Source organism: Cotesia glomerata, linkage group LG1 (genome assembly GCF_020080835.1).
Source record: "Cotesia glomerata isolate CgM1 linkage group LG1, MPM_Cglom_v2.3, whole genome shotgun sequence".
NCBI lineage: Eukaryota > Metazoa > Arthropoda > Insecta > Hymenoptera > Braconidae > Cotesia > Cotesia glomerata.
Window position 1 is genome coordinate 8,220,182 of NC_058158.1, and position 17,062 is coordinate 8,237,243.

General features: G+C 28.5%; 2 protein-coding genes and 1 long non-coding RNA gene across 3 annotated transcripts; all 3 read right to left on the bottom strand.

Moving 5' to 3' along the window:
• Positions 1-1,094: 1,094 nt before the first annotated feature.
• Positions 1,095-8,103, bottom strand: LOC123274246 (fibroin heavy chain-like). Its single transcript, XM_044741814.1, has 10 exons — positions 7,961-8,103; positions 7,862-7,906; positions 6,545-7,738; positions 6,330-6,463; positions 6,066-6,239; positions 5,921-5,981; positions 3,799-4,026; positions 3,567-3,697; positions 1,438-1,608; positions 1,095-1,360 (listed from the first exon to the last, which is right to left on the bottom strand). Exons 1-10 carry the CDS (start codon positions 8,069-8,071, stop codon positions 1,195-1,197), a joined length of 2,415 nt encoding a protein of 804 aa, XP_044597749.1. The 5' UTR covers positions 8,072-8,103; the 3' UTR covers positions 1,095-1,194.
• Positions 8,104-11,656: 3,553 nt separating this feature from the next.
• LOC123258758 lies at positions 11,657-12,075 on the bottom strand. Its single transcript, XR_006508139.1, has 3 exons — positions 12,059-12,075; positions 11,814-11,967; positions 11,657-11,721 (listed from the first exon to the last, which is right to left on the bottom strand). It is a non-coding gene; the product is annotated as an uncharacterized LOC123258758 (long non-coding RNA).
• Positions 12,076-13,371: 1,296 nt separating this feature from the next.
• Positions 13,372-14,315, bottom strand: LOC123274253. Its single transcript, XM_044741824.1, has 3 exons — positions 14,180-14,315; positions 13,960-14,090; positions 13,372-13,546 (listed from the first exon to the last, which is right to left on the bottom strand). The coding sequence occupies exons 1-3, from the start codon at positions 14,285-14,287 to the stop codon at positions 13,372-13,374; spliced, it is 414 nt and encodes a 137-aa protein (XP_044597759.1). The 5' UTR covers positions 14,288-14,315.
• Between the last annotated feature and the right edge of the window lie 2,747 nt (positions 14,316-17,062).

The window sequence follows — 17,062 nt, forward strand, 5'->3', positions numbered from 1 at the left end:
ACAAAATATAATAGAACTTAACAACATTTTAACTTTAATTACGCTTTAAATACACTTGAAGAATTAACGTCAGTGACTGAGTTTTAATGATTTAGAGAACTTTTTATTCGCTCGTAAATATGAGCTGATATGTTCAATAATATGCGAGATTGAAATGAGTATTATTGATAATTTGTCTAATCTAAAATATTTTATCTGAAGTCCGAATAATTTAATTGGACACACACACACACACATACACACATATATATATATATATATATATATATATATATATATATATATATATATATATATATATATATATAGACATAGTGACAACATCGCGGGGGTAGTCCGGGAAGCTTCCTATGACCTTAAAACGTCGAGATCTGATGAAAACTCGATTTTTGCGAAACGGGGTGAAAACAATAACTTCCCAATTTTTGAAAATCTTCGATTTTCTTAGCCGGAAGTTAAAAATACTTTGCGATATTTATTAATAAATATTAATAATTTTCGTACTGTTGTCATTAACAGCATCATTAATTTCTGCAAATGTTTTACGCGCTATTTTGTCTGGGTAGAAAAAACAATTTAAATTCGATGGAAAAGAATAAATTTTTCTTTCAAGAATTTATTAAGTTTATCATTGGAAGATTAATTGATGCTTCATAATTTCACGAATTGATATAACTTGAAAAGAATCACTTGTTAAATTTCACAATTTACATTTATATAAGCAAATAATTCAACATATTTGATTTAATTGTATGTACAAAATTAGTTAAATAAGTTTTAATTTGATAACATAATTTTATTTTAAGAATTCTTTCGAAATATCATCCCCGAATCTTAAATTTTATATTAAACTGTAATGCAAGAGTGCATAATTTAAAAAAAATTTATTAATTAAACAAATTTTAGGTCGGACTTTGGAGCATTAAGAATTTTAATTATTATATTTAAAAAAAAAATTGGAATATTTTTTTTTTATTGTAAATAAAGATCGTATTATTTATTTAATAATTTATTACAATAAAAAAATGAATCTTAAAATATTTTTAGTAATTTTAAAATGATTTTAAGGGCTATAAAAATAAAAATTCCATTAATTTGAGTGTTGAAAATATTTATTTATATAAATAATAAAAATTCATAGATTATTATATAGAATTATTTATTAATTCCAAAAAAACATAAGCTGTTAAAAATTTACTCGCAAAAATTGTAGTTAGCGAAGGCTTCGCAGCAGCTTGAAAGATCATGCTTTACCATATCCGGCACCGTAAGATTGTATTTAGCATAAGCCCTTTGTTTTATTTTTTCAATATCACAACTTGGCTTTTGCTTCCGTGAAAATGCCCAACCAAATTCATAGCTACGGAAGTTTATTTGGTAATTATAAATTTTCTTTTACAATATTAAAAAAATATATTAATAAATCTGCAAGCTTACTGTTTCTTTCCGTGCATTTCACAGCTATAAACTATCGCATAGTTCTTATAATCGGTGTCAAGAATTAAGTGCTCTTTAAAAATACTTCCCAAAGTTGGCAACCGATAAGTAAAGCCAGTTCCTTGATCGTTCGAATGTACCGTAGATATCATTGTGTTAGTAGCATGTTTTCTAAGCCATAAAAAAATTTTATTTTTTTTTATTTTTGAAAAAAGCTGGCAAAAATACATATCCATGTACGTCGCACATATAAAATATATACGCCACATTAGAGTGTGCCAAATTTAAACCTCAGTGATGGACCTCTTAAAATTGGAATTTTGAGTTCTATTTTTAACAGGAGTTGTGTTTGGGCATTTCCTGAGATATTTTGAGCGTAAGGGATTCATTTGATTTTCATATAATTTTTTAAGGAGGTTTGAGCGAATCTAATGTAAAAAATAATTTCTAACTTTGAGCTTTGAAATTAAGTATACGTATAAATAAATACGTCATTTATCTAATCCCAAAATTTAAAAAAGATTCACCGTTTAGTTACTTAGATATTAAATTTTAAAAATCACATATTTTATCTCCTTATACACGGGCTCTTATGGCGGACAAACTTTTGTCGAGACTTTAATTATTTATTTCAATATTAACTTCCCAACTTTAGCGGATAAAAAACTATACACAAGAAACTTGGATTATTGCAATATATAAAAACAATTTAATAATAATACATTACCGATATAATTTTTGAAATATTTAAAGTCAAATTTTATGTTTGTAACTCGTTTATCGTCAGCCATTTATTCGAATAAAGATTTGACAACATCGCGTCAACAGCTGAGAAAAAACCAAAGGATAGAAATATAGTTACAGAGAGAAAAATGTTTAACTCACACACTTATCCACGTCTCTGTAATGGGTATAATCAAACGCACTATTGCCAAATCTGTTTATTTATTCCGGCAAGTAATAAATACCAGAGTCATTTTATTGCTTTACTTTATTAAATAAGTAAAAATCATAAATTATTAAATTGTTTAAATTATTTTAAATTAAAATAAAGAATTTTGACGAATATTAAGAAGCCTCTCTTACGGGCTATTGCTCACTTACTTCCGCGCATGACTTTATTTGTTTACTTTACTAGTTTATCAATGATTTCTCAAAAACTATGTTGTACGGAATTCCAAAATTTCCCGAGTCAGAATAATGAATCTACATAAGTCTACATGAACCTACATGAGCCTACAGGACAATTTTTAATTGTTTTAATCGATATTTTTATCTTTAATTGTTTTGATTGATCAATATAACCTCACAGAATATACTCATACCAATATTAAATAGTACAATACAAATGAATTTAAATAGTAACTAAAAAATTATTGACAAAAAAACTTAAAAATTCAATTTATAAATTGGATAATATCGATCAAAACAGTCGAAAATTATCCTGTAGGCTCATATAGATTCATGTAGGCTCATATAGGTTCATTATTCTGACTCGGGTTTGTAGGGTAATTATACATCTATTAATCTAAGTAATATTAGTTTTTCGTGAAATTCTTAAAATTTATTCTTCAATACAAAAATAATAAAACTTCGCGGTTTTCTCTCTCTTTTCCCATACCGCCTGTGTAAAAATGTCATTTTCAATTGCAATTATCTTCGGTTAGACGTGGTAAATCGTCTCTAAATTTCAACAGCGTGTGTATTATGTATTTAAATACTTCTGTACGGAGTTAGGAAAATTTCTTGAATTTTTGCTTTTTGGGCCCAACTACTTTAACAGGACTTTTGTTTGGCCAAATTTTAAAATTTTAAAATTTCACCAAAACTGCCTAAACAAAACTTCTGTTAAATAATTTTATGATAATCAAATAAATCCCTTACGCTCAAAATATCATAGGAAATGCCCAAACACAACTGCTGTTAAAAGCGGAACTCAAAATTCCAATTTTAAGAGGTCCATCACTGAAGTTTAAATTTGACACACCCTACTCAGTAAAAAATTTTGACGCAAAATTTTTTACTGTGTACGCCACATACTTTTTTTTTGTCCCCGTATATGCGACATATTTTTTTTCAGTACGGAAGATGTTATTAAATAATGAAAAATAAATGCAAGATATAATTACATGTTCGATCGACTTTTGTATGTTAGTGTGGAGTGATTACCGTAGGGCTTGCTCCAGGTCAATTTATAACATCTATCAGAATTATCGTAATTGTTTTTGCTTCGTTGAATTTCATACCATGATCCGGACATCTAAAAAAAATTTTTTTTTAAATTATTATTACTATAAATAATTAATTAATATAAACGATGACGTAATTTATATTTATTCAATTAAAAATACTCAAACTCACTTTGTGGAAGTCAATTGGGTTCACCTTTATGCAAGGACAAGGACCGCAATCTGGATGTTTAGGTTTCACGTGAGACGATGACTGAGCGTGGGAAGAAGCCGACGCTGACGAAGAAGCTCCTGCTGATGAAGAACCTCCGCTTGAGGGTGAACCATTGTAATTAGTGGCCAATGCACCAGCAATCAACCACAACAGAATCGGAGCAGTCAACATTTTGGAAATAATCATCTCTTCAGTAATTTCAACGAGTGATTATTTGATATTAACTGATGTACTTAATATTTATACTTAATTAACGTCCATCCGCTCGGTTAAAAATTATATTTATTCAATGATATCAATACGAGCGGAACGTTACACTGAAGTATATGGTAATGTATTAATTATTAAAGTAAATGTTGCATGTTTTAAACAATAAACTATTGAAAAGATAATTTATATGGCATCAGCGGCTCATAATCGATTTTAAATCGCGTCAAATATTATGCATACATGAAAAAACAAATTATACATTGTTGCAGTCCTGTTTGAACTAATTTCCAAACAAGATATGGTTTTCGAAATATACTCAGTTTATTATTTCAGAACTGCTTTAATTATTATTATTATACAGTATAATTTTTATTAATATTAGTTATAAATGCGATAAGAAAATATAAATTTAGCATCGGAATATTTCGTAATTCTGATATTTAGTGTGAGTAATGATGGCCAAAAAGAAATTAAATTTATGATAACTTATTAAGAAATAAAAATCTGTAATTGGATTTTAAAATTTGCTTAATAAAGTATATCATCAGGACTGAGAAGCAAAAACCTTCTTAAGTAAGCAATGTTTATACTTAACAGATTTTAATTTATAAAAATAGCTGCAAAACTACTTTTTATATTTTTTTTTTTTAGAAATTTTTTTGACGGTGACGATTAAGGAACATAACAATTTTTTTTTTAATTTGTTTAAAGTCGCATAAACTATTAAGGTCATGAGCGACTACGGTAGGGGGTAAACTTTTTGAGATTTGAACTCGTCTTTATTTTTTGGGCTGAGCAGAATAATACACTTAAATATTGAAAATGTTCATTGGTGTACGCCGGACTCGAACGCGGTCCAATGCTTTGGTAAGCAAGGGCCGGATCCGATAGGGCTACTGCGCGCCTCTCATAACAATTTTTTTTTTTTTTTTTTTTTATTTAATTTAATATAGATTACATAAAGTTTTACCAGAAAATATTTAACATTAAAAAAGCTATCAGTTTTGGTTAAAAAATTTCTTCCTTGACGATCGCATCGATTTCTCTTATACCAATCTATCAAATCTTGGATCTATCTTATATGATAGTTTTTCTTCATTATCTCGAATGCTATCCTTAATTTTTTCAACTTTTTAATCAACCCGTTGGTTATCAATAAAATTACTGTAATTCAGAAATTTATGTTTTACACTTTACTTATTTTAAACAATAAAGTATTATATTACCAGAAGACAAATTAACTATAGATAGGCATTCTATAGATAGTTAAATAATTGAAATTTTTTGTTCGAAGTTATATAAATTTTATTGTTATATACACGGTAAAAAATTTTGCGTCAATGCGTCAAAAAATTTTGTGTTAAAAATTTTTATGTTAAATATTTAACACTTGTTTGTGTTAATTTAACAAAATAAATGTTAAATTTACGTATAAAAGTGTTAAATAAGTAACACAAAAATTTAACACAAAATTTTTTGACGCAATGACGCAAAATTTTTTACTGTGTAGCAAATGAAAAAATTGAATTTCAAAAATAAATTATTTCATTACGGATAAATATATTAAGTGATGGGTTTGAAATAATAAAGTTTTTTCCAGTTAATATTAATAATAATATTTATTTAATAGGAATGCTCATTACCAAAAAATATATTTGCCTTACATTTGAAAATTAAATAGGACGATTATTTTAATTCGTGAAAAAAAAACCTTGTTGAATTCAGATCTCACAGATTTTTCATGACTTTTTTACGTAGAAATAATCACTCCTAATATAATATTCGGTGAATAAAATTATTAACAGTTTTTGTTGTCGAGTCTGCTCATTGTTGGGTATGGGATGTTGTAATTGTTGAATGCTTCTTGAACCTTGGGCCAGACAGCAAATAAGGGCTCAGGTGATTTTGTGAGGACACGGGTGAATGACATTCTGAAAAACGAAAAAAGTCCAGTAAAGAATGGGAACAATAATGACAATATTACTCAAATTTTCATTAATATTAATTCAACTTACGGTCCATTTGGTCCATCAATACACGTGTATATGACCAGGTAGCTGACGTAGTCACCTCCAATAATGTCACGGTCTAGGGTGACTCTTCCCAAAATTGGCACATGGTATTCGTCACGCAATTTGTTTGTCTCCGTGACGGATACGTTCTCGATGATTTCTACGGTCTCGTTGAGTCTAAATTATAAAATAGAAATAAAATAATTTTTTACTACAATAAAGTATAGCTATAACTATAAATTAGTAATAAATAATTTAAATTATTACTGGGTTGACTGAGCAGTGAAGACAGCATAGGGTCGGGGTACATTGGAGTTAGTGTACCATAAACTCAAGTAACATTTCAGAGTTTCATCTAAAACTGCATCATCTTGGGCGAACACATACCACAAACCATCAATCTAAACATAAAAGTTTATTATCGAATAATTATATATTATTTATAGCATAAAAAATTGAAAAAAATACAAGATAATACATACTTTCTCCAATTCAATTGGTTCTTGACGGTATATTGCGGGACAACTTCCAGAGCCATAAGTGTAACCACTGTTAGAGCCAAAATAGAAACCAGGAGAAGTTCCGGGTGCAGAAGTGGCGCCATAACCGGAGTTAGAACCGTAGTTAGGAGAGGAGTTGGAGCCATAAGAGGAATTTGAGTCGGGACCGGAGTAATAAGCGTCACTAGGATAGTAACCAGAATTGGCGTCAGAATAGGAATTAGAATTGGAACTGGAGCCAGAACTGGAACCAGAATCGGTGTTATAGAAACCAGGGTAGTAACCGTAATTGGCGCCAGAATAGGAATCAGAATTAGAACCAGAATAGGCACTAGATTCAGAATTGGAGCCAGAGCCAGAACCAGAACCGGAATTTGAACCAGAACCAGAAGAGGAACTGGAGCCAGAATTGGAACCAGAATTGGCGTTATAGAAACCAGGGTAGTAACCGTAATTGGCGCCAGAATAGGAATCAGAATTAGAACCAGAATAGGCACTAGATCCAGAATTGGAGCCAGAGCCAGAACCAGAACCAGAATTTGAACCAGAACCAGAAGAGGAACTGGAGCCAGAATTGGAACCAGAATTGGCGTTATAGAAACCAGGGTAGTAACCGTAATCGGCGCCAGAATAGGAATTAGAATTAGAACCAGAAGAGGCACTAGATCCAGAATTGGAGCCAGAGCCAGAACCAGAGCCGGAATTGGAACCAGAACCAGAAGAGGAACTGGAGCCAGAGTTGGAATCAGAATTGTCGTTATAGAAACCAGGGTAGTAACCATAATCGGCGCCAGAATAAGAATTAGAATTAGAACCAGAAGAGGCACTAGATCCAGAATTGGAGCCAGAGCCAGAACCAGAACCGGAATTGGAACCAGAACCAGAAGAGGAACTGGAGCCAGAATTGGAATCAGAATTGGCGTTATAGAAACCAGGGTAGTAACCATAATCGGCGCCAGAATAAGAATTAGAATTAGAACCAGAATAGGCACTAGATCCAGAATTGGAGCCAGAGCCAGAACCAGAACCGGAATTAGAACCAGAACCAGAAGAGGATCTGGAGCCAGAATTGGAATCAGAATTGGCGTTATAGAAACCAGGGTAGTAACCATAATCGGCGCCAGAATAAGAATTAGAATTAGAACCAGAATAGGCACTAGATCCAGAATTGGAGCCAGAGCTAGAACCAGGACCGGAATTGGAACCAGAACCAGAAGAGGAACTGGAGCCAGAATTGGAATCAGAATTGGCGTTATAGAAACCAGGGTAGTAACCATAATCGGCGCCAGAATAAGAATTAGAATTAGAACCAGAAGAGGCACTAGATCCAGAATTAGAGCCAGAGCCAGAACCAGAACCGGAACCAGAAAAGGAACCGGAGTCAGAATAGGAATTAGCACCAGAACCAGAATTGGAACTAGATCCAGAATTGGAGTTTGAGCCAGAGTAAGAAGAACTCTGAGCAAAAGCTCCTGCTATCAGCAGAAATAGGATTAATGATGGATACATTGTCTTTCGAATAATGTAATCGGGGGGTTTTTTTTTAAATAACCTACCGTTGTCCAGTTTTCAAACCTTATATATTCGTAATAATTCACTTGTTCAAATATATTCATATAATATCAAATTTAATATTCTACATAATATGACGTTGTATGTCAATAATAAAAATTCAATATTGCATATCTTGCATTTGAACTAATAAAAGATAATATTTGGATTGAGAATTTTATTCATTTCACAGTGATTTCGAAATTCATACCCAAACATTTTTTATATATCGATAAACATTAGGTTTCACGTGATATTAAAAATATGCTATTTCATCACGTGTGAATTCATACGAAAAAATCTGCTTAAATCTATTCATTTATTTCTATTTGGTTATAATTATCTGTTAACTCATGCAAGAAAAATTTTAATGCAATTCAGATTTTAGATCCTTACATAACATGTTTTTTTATAAAATTGAATATACTTACATGTTAAAAATATAATTAGCTATCTGAAATTATTGATATTGCCGCTTTGAGGTTCAATATTTGATAAAAAAATATTCACGTGGAAAAATTTAAAATAAAATTCCCAGTAATGTTTAATCTATTAGAAAAATCAAATTTTATGGCGCTTAAATCAATGAACTATTATGAGTAATGTTTTTTTCTTTTTTATTTAAATATTTAAATACAAATAAAACATTATTATTATCGTGATAGTAGTCAAAATTTTTTTAAGTACTAATTAAATTTATCACATGATAATATTTTATGAAGAAGAAGTTAAAAACAGTTTTGGTTATTGATTATAGTGAAATGTGGTACTTCCAAACCATTTCTGTAGAAAGCACGTTCTAATATCATTTTAATATTAAATGAAGGGTTTGGCTCTCGTGTTAATATCCAAACTTTTTCGTGACTAAAAAAATGAATTTAAAAGATAGATGATAAATAGTATAAAATTATAAGAATTTTAAAAATTTTACTGTACTGATCATCTCCAACAATCCGCAATAGTAAGATACAGCATGGCTTTGATAATCTATATCGAGAACTGTGTGTGTTTCGTATATTTTTCCCAAAAATGGTAAATCGAAATAAAAACTCAATCCGTTATCACTGAGTATACGAACTTCACCCACAGTTCTTGAAAGTATGTTCGTCCTAGAAAATTGATATGCACTGATAGAAGGATTTCTTAGTATTTATAGTATTTCTTACTATTTAAGAAATGATTTCTTAAATACAAAGAAATCTTCTTAAATGCTAAGAAATCTTTCTATCAGTGTGATATAAAGAATGCAAAATAATACACGGAAAAAAAGATGATTTAAAAATTGCATCACTAATTATGTAAAAATCCGATTGTACGAGTGGCGTTAGTTTTGGTTTGAGGTGATACAAATATTGTATCACCGTGATGTAGATTCCACATCACAGTGAAGTAAATTATGAGTGCGCTGCACGCATGCGCCTGAATATTGTATAGGTTATATTTGTTGTTGATGTTTTGTATCGTCTGTATTTTTTTATTTATTAAAAACTTGTTATAAAAGAAAACGTGAAAATAACATGGGCGATGACTTTGTATGTTCAATGCTAAAAGAATATTGTCTTGAAAAATTTATTTCAAGGTTTGAGGGTACGAATATTACCGTCAAGTTAGTCCCATTTAAAATACATTAGATACAAAAAAAGTTTGGAAAATCCAAAAGTGCATGCCTCATAACGCTCAATCATTTTTTAAGAAAAAAATTAATTGTATAATTAAGTAAAAAAAAAAAAATTATAATTAAGTAATTTCTTACAGAGTATTTTTTATTTTTTTTTTAAATATTGGCGCCCTTTTTTCTTGTCATTTGCGCACGCAGTCTAAAAAAATCTAGCTTGATCAAGTGGCGCCAAAGTTTTCACATGACAAATAAGAAAAGTTCGTTTGGCTTTGTACGGTTGTATCCGTGAATTTTAATAAAAATTCAATTTAAAAAAAAAATACATAAGCTAGGCCACTGATATGAAATACGGACCCAGTTCATCGAATTCTTTAACTAATAAAAAATGTCCGGTTTTGAAATATCAATTTGTTCGGGAGTAATCGTTGGTACATCCAAAATGGGGTGACATCCCGACGTCCACGTAAAATTTTTTTCAAAACGTTTTTTTTTTTCAAAATAGCAACATGAAATGATTTTAGAAAGTAAAAGATGGTTTAATTTAGGTGTTTTCTCCGTGTATATCTACTTATATTATTGAATAAGTGTAATATGGTTGTGATAGAGGCATTTAAAGATCACAAAATTGCTTGATCTTGACGAGTCGAGTATAAAGCACAACCTCACGCGCTTCGCGCTATGAGGCGTGCAATTGTATCACCGGGTGGCGTAAATTTAGCATCATCTCTGTTGACTTCACAGGTATATACCAGTATGACGTCGGACAGATTCCAAAATGAAATATGTTGTTGTGACTTTGTTGATAATCACGCCATTCGCTAACATACTAAAAGATAATTTTTCAATTTTTCTGTATATATATATATATATATATATATATATATATATATATATATATATATATATATATATATATCAATGTAATTTTTAAGTTTCTGTAATACTATAAGTAATATTTTATAATTACTCTATATAAGTCAACTTCTCCTCCTCCACGCGGGACTGGGCAATCTGAAGAGTCTTGTGCATATAAAAAGTTTGTAGCAATTAAACAAAAAATAATAAGCGTACTTAAAATTTTCATTATTAACCTTAATTAATTAAAAAAAATTTTTCTAAAGCCAGTACCACCATAATGAAGTTCAATCTGACATGTGAACCATTGGAAGGTGGTATATATGTTGATGGCTTTAAATAAATAATGAAACATAAATACCATAAATTATGATTTTATTTACGATGAAAATAATCTGTAGCAAAAGAATTCTTAGAAATTATTGTTGTGGATTTTTAAATAAACACATAAAGTGAGTCATACTATTATTGTTGTAAAATAATCTCATTGCATTGCTAGTTGATTTTTATTTAAAAATATTATTTATGTTTGTGAATAATTTTAATAAATATATTTTTTTCCTTGTTATTAGTGCGTCAAATGAGACACACCAGCACCGAAATTTACAAGTTTATCGACCTGGAGTGTAATTACTGATTACGTTAGCCATCCAGTAAATTAACTCATTACTGTAAAGTTCAATTAACATCCATCGGAATTGACGTGTTTTTATTACCACCATAAATACAACGATCCATAATAGAATTTTTAAGACAGAGATTGTGTAAATTAAAATAATTTGCCAACGTCATAATTAAATATTTAATCGAATTAATTAAATTACACACTTATTCATATGTAAAAATTCAGATAATTTATTACTGTTTCTATACATTTTATTACTCATTAGTTATTCATTTTAATAAAGAAAGTTTATATTTAACATCGGTAAGTATTAATATTTCAAGAATATTACATATTGACTTTTTATGTTTTAATGAACTTTATAAAAAAAAATTTTAAAAACAATTTTCTTGTTCGACTTTAATCATAGCTGGCATTTCTATTTTTTGAAAATTGTACACATTTTGAGCTATTGCAGTCATGTTTAAATCAATCTGTCGGGTTCGGGTGTAAATAACTCCTTCAATTACCCTAAAAATCATACAAAAGGGTTTATTATAATTATTTTCTTACATATCTATTAAAAATCATAATTTAAAAACTTACGGTTTGTCTCTATCGACTTTGCAAGAATAAACTATTGAATAAGTATCATAATCTGTAGCAAGAATCCAAAACTCTAATTGAACTGTACCTACCGCCGGTACATAAATTTTGTTGATTATTTTATTATCTTCGATGTATGCTTTCGATGTAACTTCTGAAAGACTGAAACTTCTAAAATAAAAAAATTTTTTCAAATTAGTTTTGTTGCTAAATTAAATATGAATAAATTTGTTTTATCGATTTATGATAAAGTTGATTTTACATTTCTGAAAATTCGCTTATTATTACTGTTGAGTTCCCGTTTTGATCAGGCTTGCTCCAACTGGCTCTTGAGCATTTAGTCAAGTTCATACAGTCACTGCAGCTTCGCTCATAAGTGTACCATGTTCCAGCGTACTAAATAAATTACACGTAAAAAAGAAAACTCGAAAAATTACAGTATAAAATGTAAAATCAGTCCCGTCGTAATCAAAACTAGAAAAATTACAGTTTGAAATAACATTTTTCTAAATTCAATTTTTTAATAATTACAATCTGAAACTGTAATTTTTCCAGTTTTCATCACGAAGAGCCACGTTGCATTATATGCTGTAATTTTTCGAGTTTTCTTTTTTCTGTGTATAATTAACTTTTATTCGTAAAAACTATCTATTAAAATTGATAATTAAATATTAAAAATTTTTTTTTATAATTTTACCCGATCTAAATCAAGTAATTCTACTTGTGGCTTTTGGCAGTCAACAGCTTCGGCCATAAGAATTTGGATTTCAAAAATTAGAAAAAAAATAATTTTATTTCTAAATTCTAACATTATGTATAAATAAATTTGTCTGTATAGTAGTTAAGAATTCATTAAAATTTATTCTTTTTATACATTTTTTCTTTTTTTAAGATAAAAAAAATGTATAAATATTTAAATTTACAAAATAAATGAAATTTTAAAAATACATTTTAGAGATAAATTTTTAAAAAATACATTAAACATAAAGTCTGTTTACCTTTTAAAAATATTTTAGCAGAAATGATTTATTTTATAATAAATATTTCTTTTTTTAATTTTTTAAATGTATTGGCTTACTCCAACAAAACTGATTGAAAATTAAGTAATATAAAGTAAATTTATGATTAAATTTTGATATAAAAGAAAGGATAATAATAAAAATTAATAATATTAACTATTTAATTTATTAATTTTTTATACAAGAACATTAATAAGTTATTTTTTTTGTGATAATTAAACAAACTAACAACAATAATAAACAAAAGGGAATTTTTTTAGTAAAGATAATATTTTTCCTTTTTTAAATTTTAAATTTTTAGATTTACAGGATAACAATTTCTATTTTTTTTTATTAATCAAAGATTTATGGGCAATTTGTAGTGTCAACAGCTTCCATTTCCAAATAAGGGATATTTTTTTCTCTTAGAGCATTTTGAAATATTTCGTTGTAATAATTAAAACCAAGGGTGTCGTTCAATTGTCGAAACTTGAGCCAACCGTAACTGGTACTGAAAAGCAAGAACCGGCCGATTAGTAATTTATTGTAGTTATTATATTTGTCAGTATTAAAAAAGTTACCATTTAGATCCTTCACATTCACAGCCGTATAGTACTAAATAAAGTTCATTAACAGACTTGATAACGTAAACACTTGTTGAATTCAGTCCGAAAATAGGTAGATGATTCGTTGTGTTAAAAAAATTTCCATTTATCTTACCCTTTCCCCATATTGAATAGTATTCGTTATCCCTAAGTAGGAAAATATCAGTAAGTTAAATTGTAAGTAACTTATAAAGTTTTTTTTCATTCCTTTTATGCATTAACCCCATAATTACACAGTAAAAAATTTTGCGTCAAAAAATTTTGTGTTAAAAATTTTTATATTAAATGTTTAAGACTTTTTTGTGTTGATTTAACAGAATAAGTGTTAAATTTACACATAAAAGCGTTAAATATTTAATACAAAAATTATAATGTAAAATATATTGATATATAATGTATTATTTTTAACTGACTAATTGTTACAAAATGATGTAACGAATAAATCAAATTATTACAATTAAATCGAAACGATTTTTTTCCTAAAAAGTACAAGATTAATGCAAAAAGACGACACAGAAATGTAAAAAAATAATCTAGATGTAAATAAATTTATCTAGTACTCTGTAGATCGTGCCGAGTAAATAATTTTATATTCTTCCGGAGCAGTTAACGTAAAATTCACTTCCTGACATTTCATTTCCTTGTCCGAAATAGTTTTACTTATCAAAACATCGCGCCAACGCCCCATAAGCTGTAAAATAAATTTTTTTTCTGACAAATTAAACTGTAATTATAATTATAATTTTAACAAAACATTTGACTTGTAAAAATAATACTTACCTTTTCATTATCAAAATTCTCGGAAGGGATTTCAATACAAAATCCATTGCCAGAAGATTGAGCAAAAGCTCCACCAACGAAGCAAAGAAAAATAAAAATATTCAACATATTACTAAAGAATTTTTTTTTGGTTTCTTTTGAGCGCCTAAGAAGTGTAACTGACAGAATCGGGTAAAGTATTTTTCGTTTTTATTCGCTTCGGTTTAATATATTCAAAATTTTATGAAGCGTAAAATATTGTTAAAAAAAAATATGTGTGTGTGTGTATCAGAGTACACAGGTAAGAAGTGGAACTTTTTTATGACATATCATTTTTTTACAATTTACAACTTCACAGAAATTGGGTAGATGAGACTTAAGAAAAAAAAATTTTTCCGAATTAAATTAAAGCTATTTTAGTATTATAGACATGCATACAAATAATATAAGTAATTCATTTTATCATTGTTCTTATCTGTATTATTAACCCCCACGGAAATAATATATATTTTTGATATATTAAAAATATATGTCATTTTATATTTTGAATATAAATAAAATATATTTATTTTATACGTGAAATATATAAAAATATATTTCACGTATATTTCAAATGTATTCTAATTACAGTACTTTTGGCCGTTTTTTGTGTATAAAAATATATTTCTGATATAAGAAAAATATACGCAAAATATATTTTTTTTGTATGATAAATATAAATGTCGAATATATAAAAAATATACTCAGAATGTATTTTAAGTATAAGCAGCTTTATATAATAAAAATATTTTCCTGACTATATTTTTTATATATTTTAAATATAATTAAAATATACGTAAAATATACTTGAAGTCTATACGACAAAATTGACAGTCCGAGATTTTGAACTGTACAAGAAACTGGCCTAGTTTAAAGTTTTCCGGAACAAACATTGTAACCATGCACTTGCAAATGTTCTCAAGTTAACGAAATCCAAAATCTCGGGCTGTCAATTTTGTTCTATAGACTTTAAGTATATTTAAAATATATAAAAAACATAGTCTGGAAAATATTTTCATTATATAAAGCTGCTCATATTTAAAATACATTCTGAGTATATTTTTTATATATTCGACATTTATATTTATCATACAAAAAAAATATATTTTGCGTATATTTTTCTTATATCAGAAATATATTTTTTATATACAAAAAACGGCCAAAAGTACTGTAATTAGAATATATTTGAAATATATTTTTATATATTTCACGTATATAATAAATATATTTTATTTGTATTCAAAATATAAAATGACATATATTTTTAATATATCCAAAATATATATTATTTCCATGGGGGAAGAGAATAAGCGAAATTTCGTGGCCAGTGCCATATTTATATGATAAAATAGGTTATTATGGTTAAATTTGGTATCGTTGGAAAAGTTTTGACCTGGAGTTGTGCCTTTTTAAGGTCTCATATCATTTTCACCAATAGTTAATTTATGATGATAAGTATTTAAAAAATCGATAATGCGTATAACGTCGAATTCAGTAGGACCTGATAAGTTTTCAATTAAATCATATAAATGTACATTGTCATTCCTACTGCCGCTAATTACAGAATTATTTAATAAGTCTTTGTCTACGGGAGTGTTTCCGATAGAATGGAAGTTGTCACATATCATACCCATTCCAAAGAAACCTAATGCCTCTGATTGTACTGATTATCGACCTATATCATTATTATCTAATTTGTCAAAAGCATTAGAACGGTGTGTGCATGATCAAATTGTGAGATACATTAATGACAATGATTATTTGGATAAATATCAGACCGGCTTTCGAGAAGGTTTAAACACTCAGACTGCGGTAATAAAATTTTGTGATGATGTACGACTAGCGATGAATGAATCTAATATAACCATAGCTGTACTCTTTGATTTAAGTAAAGCGTTTGACTCGGTAAACCACAAAAGGTTATTGCATAAATTACAATTTATGAACTTCTCTGATTCATCAATAGATTGGATTAACTCTTACTTAACTCAAAGAAGACAGTCGGTCTATTTCAATGGTGATGAGTCATCTTGGAAGGATATTATAAATGGCGTACCTCAGGGTAGTGTGCTTGGACCCTTACTCTTTTCTTTATATATTTCTGATCTTGCGAAACGGTTAAAATGTAAATATTTATTTTATGCAGACGATCTAATTATATATGCTTCATGTTGCCCATCGCAAATTAATGAATATGTTGCTATGTTGAATAATGAGATAGAAAAAATTGTTGATTGGTGCAATTTAAATTGCTTGAAATTGAATGCTACAAAAACTAGTGCTATTATACTAGGAAGTAGGCAGAGAGTTAGCAGTAATTTTTGTAAAAGTGCCCAAAATATAATTGTCAGTAATCATGTGATTCCATATGTACAATCAGTTAAATACTTGGGTTTGATAATTGATAATACTCTATCGTGGGAGAATCAAGTTGTAAGCGTATGTATTCGTGCGATGAAAACGCTAGCGCAACTAAAAATTAATAATGAAATTTTTAATGAACAGTTACGCATAAAATTGGTTACGACCTTGATTTTTCCCATCTTCGATTACTGCTGTGCTGCTTATACAAACATCTCAGGCAAATTACAGCATAGATTGCAGCGTAAAATAAACTCATGTATAAGATATATTTTTAAAATTTCGAGATTTGAGCACACTACTCCGTATTATAAAAAATTAGGCTGGTTAAAACTTGATGTTAGAAGAGATTATTTCATAGCTTGTTTATTTTACAAAGAAATTAAGTTAAATTACTGTCAATTATTTAAATCGAATTTAGAATTTCTGCCGATTGTGCTAAGGAGAGGTGACGTCAGGAATGATTATCTACGTCTGCCAAAAAGTAATTGTGCAATTTATGAA

Excerpts from the sequence above, each read along its gene's own strand:
- LOC123274246 (XM_044741814.1), bottom strand. The coding sequence starts at position 8,071 with ATGTATCCATCATTAATCCTATTTCTGCTGATAGCAGGAGCTTTTGCT. Across the intron at positions 6,240-6,329 it reads TTCACTGCTCAGTCAACCCA|ACTCAACGAGACCGTAGAAA; the intron begins GTAATAATTTAA and ends TTTATAATTTAG. Across the intron at positions 1,361-1,437 it reads GAAATGCACGGAAAGAAACA|CTATGAATTTGGTTGGGCAT; the intron begins GTAAGCTTGCAG and ends AAACTTCCGTAG.
- LOC123274253 (XM_044741824.1), bottom strand. The coding sequence starts at position 14,287 with ATGTTGAATATTTTTATTTTTCTTTGCTTCGTTGGTGGAGCTTTTGCT. Across the intron at positions 14,091-14,179 it reads AGAATTTTGATAATGAAAAG|CTTATGGGGCGTTGGCGCGA; the intron begins GTAAGTATTATT and ends TTTATTTTACAG. Across the intron at positions 13,547-13,959 it reads TACTCGGCACGATCTACAGA|GGATAACGAATACTATTCAA; the intron begins GTACTAGATAAA and ends TTTCCTACTTAG.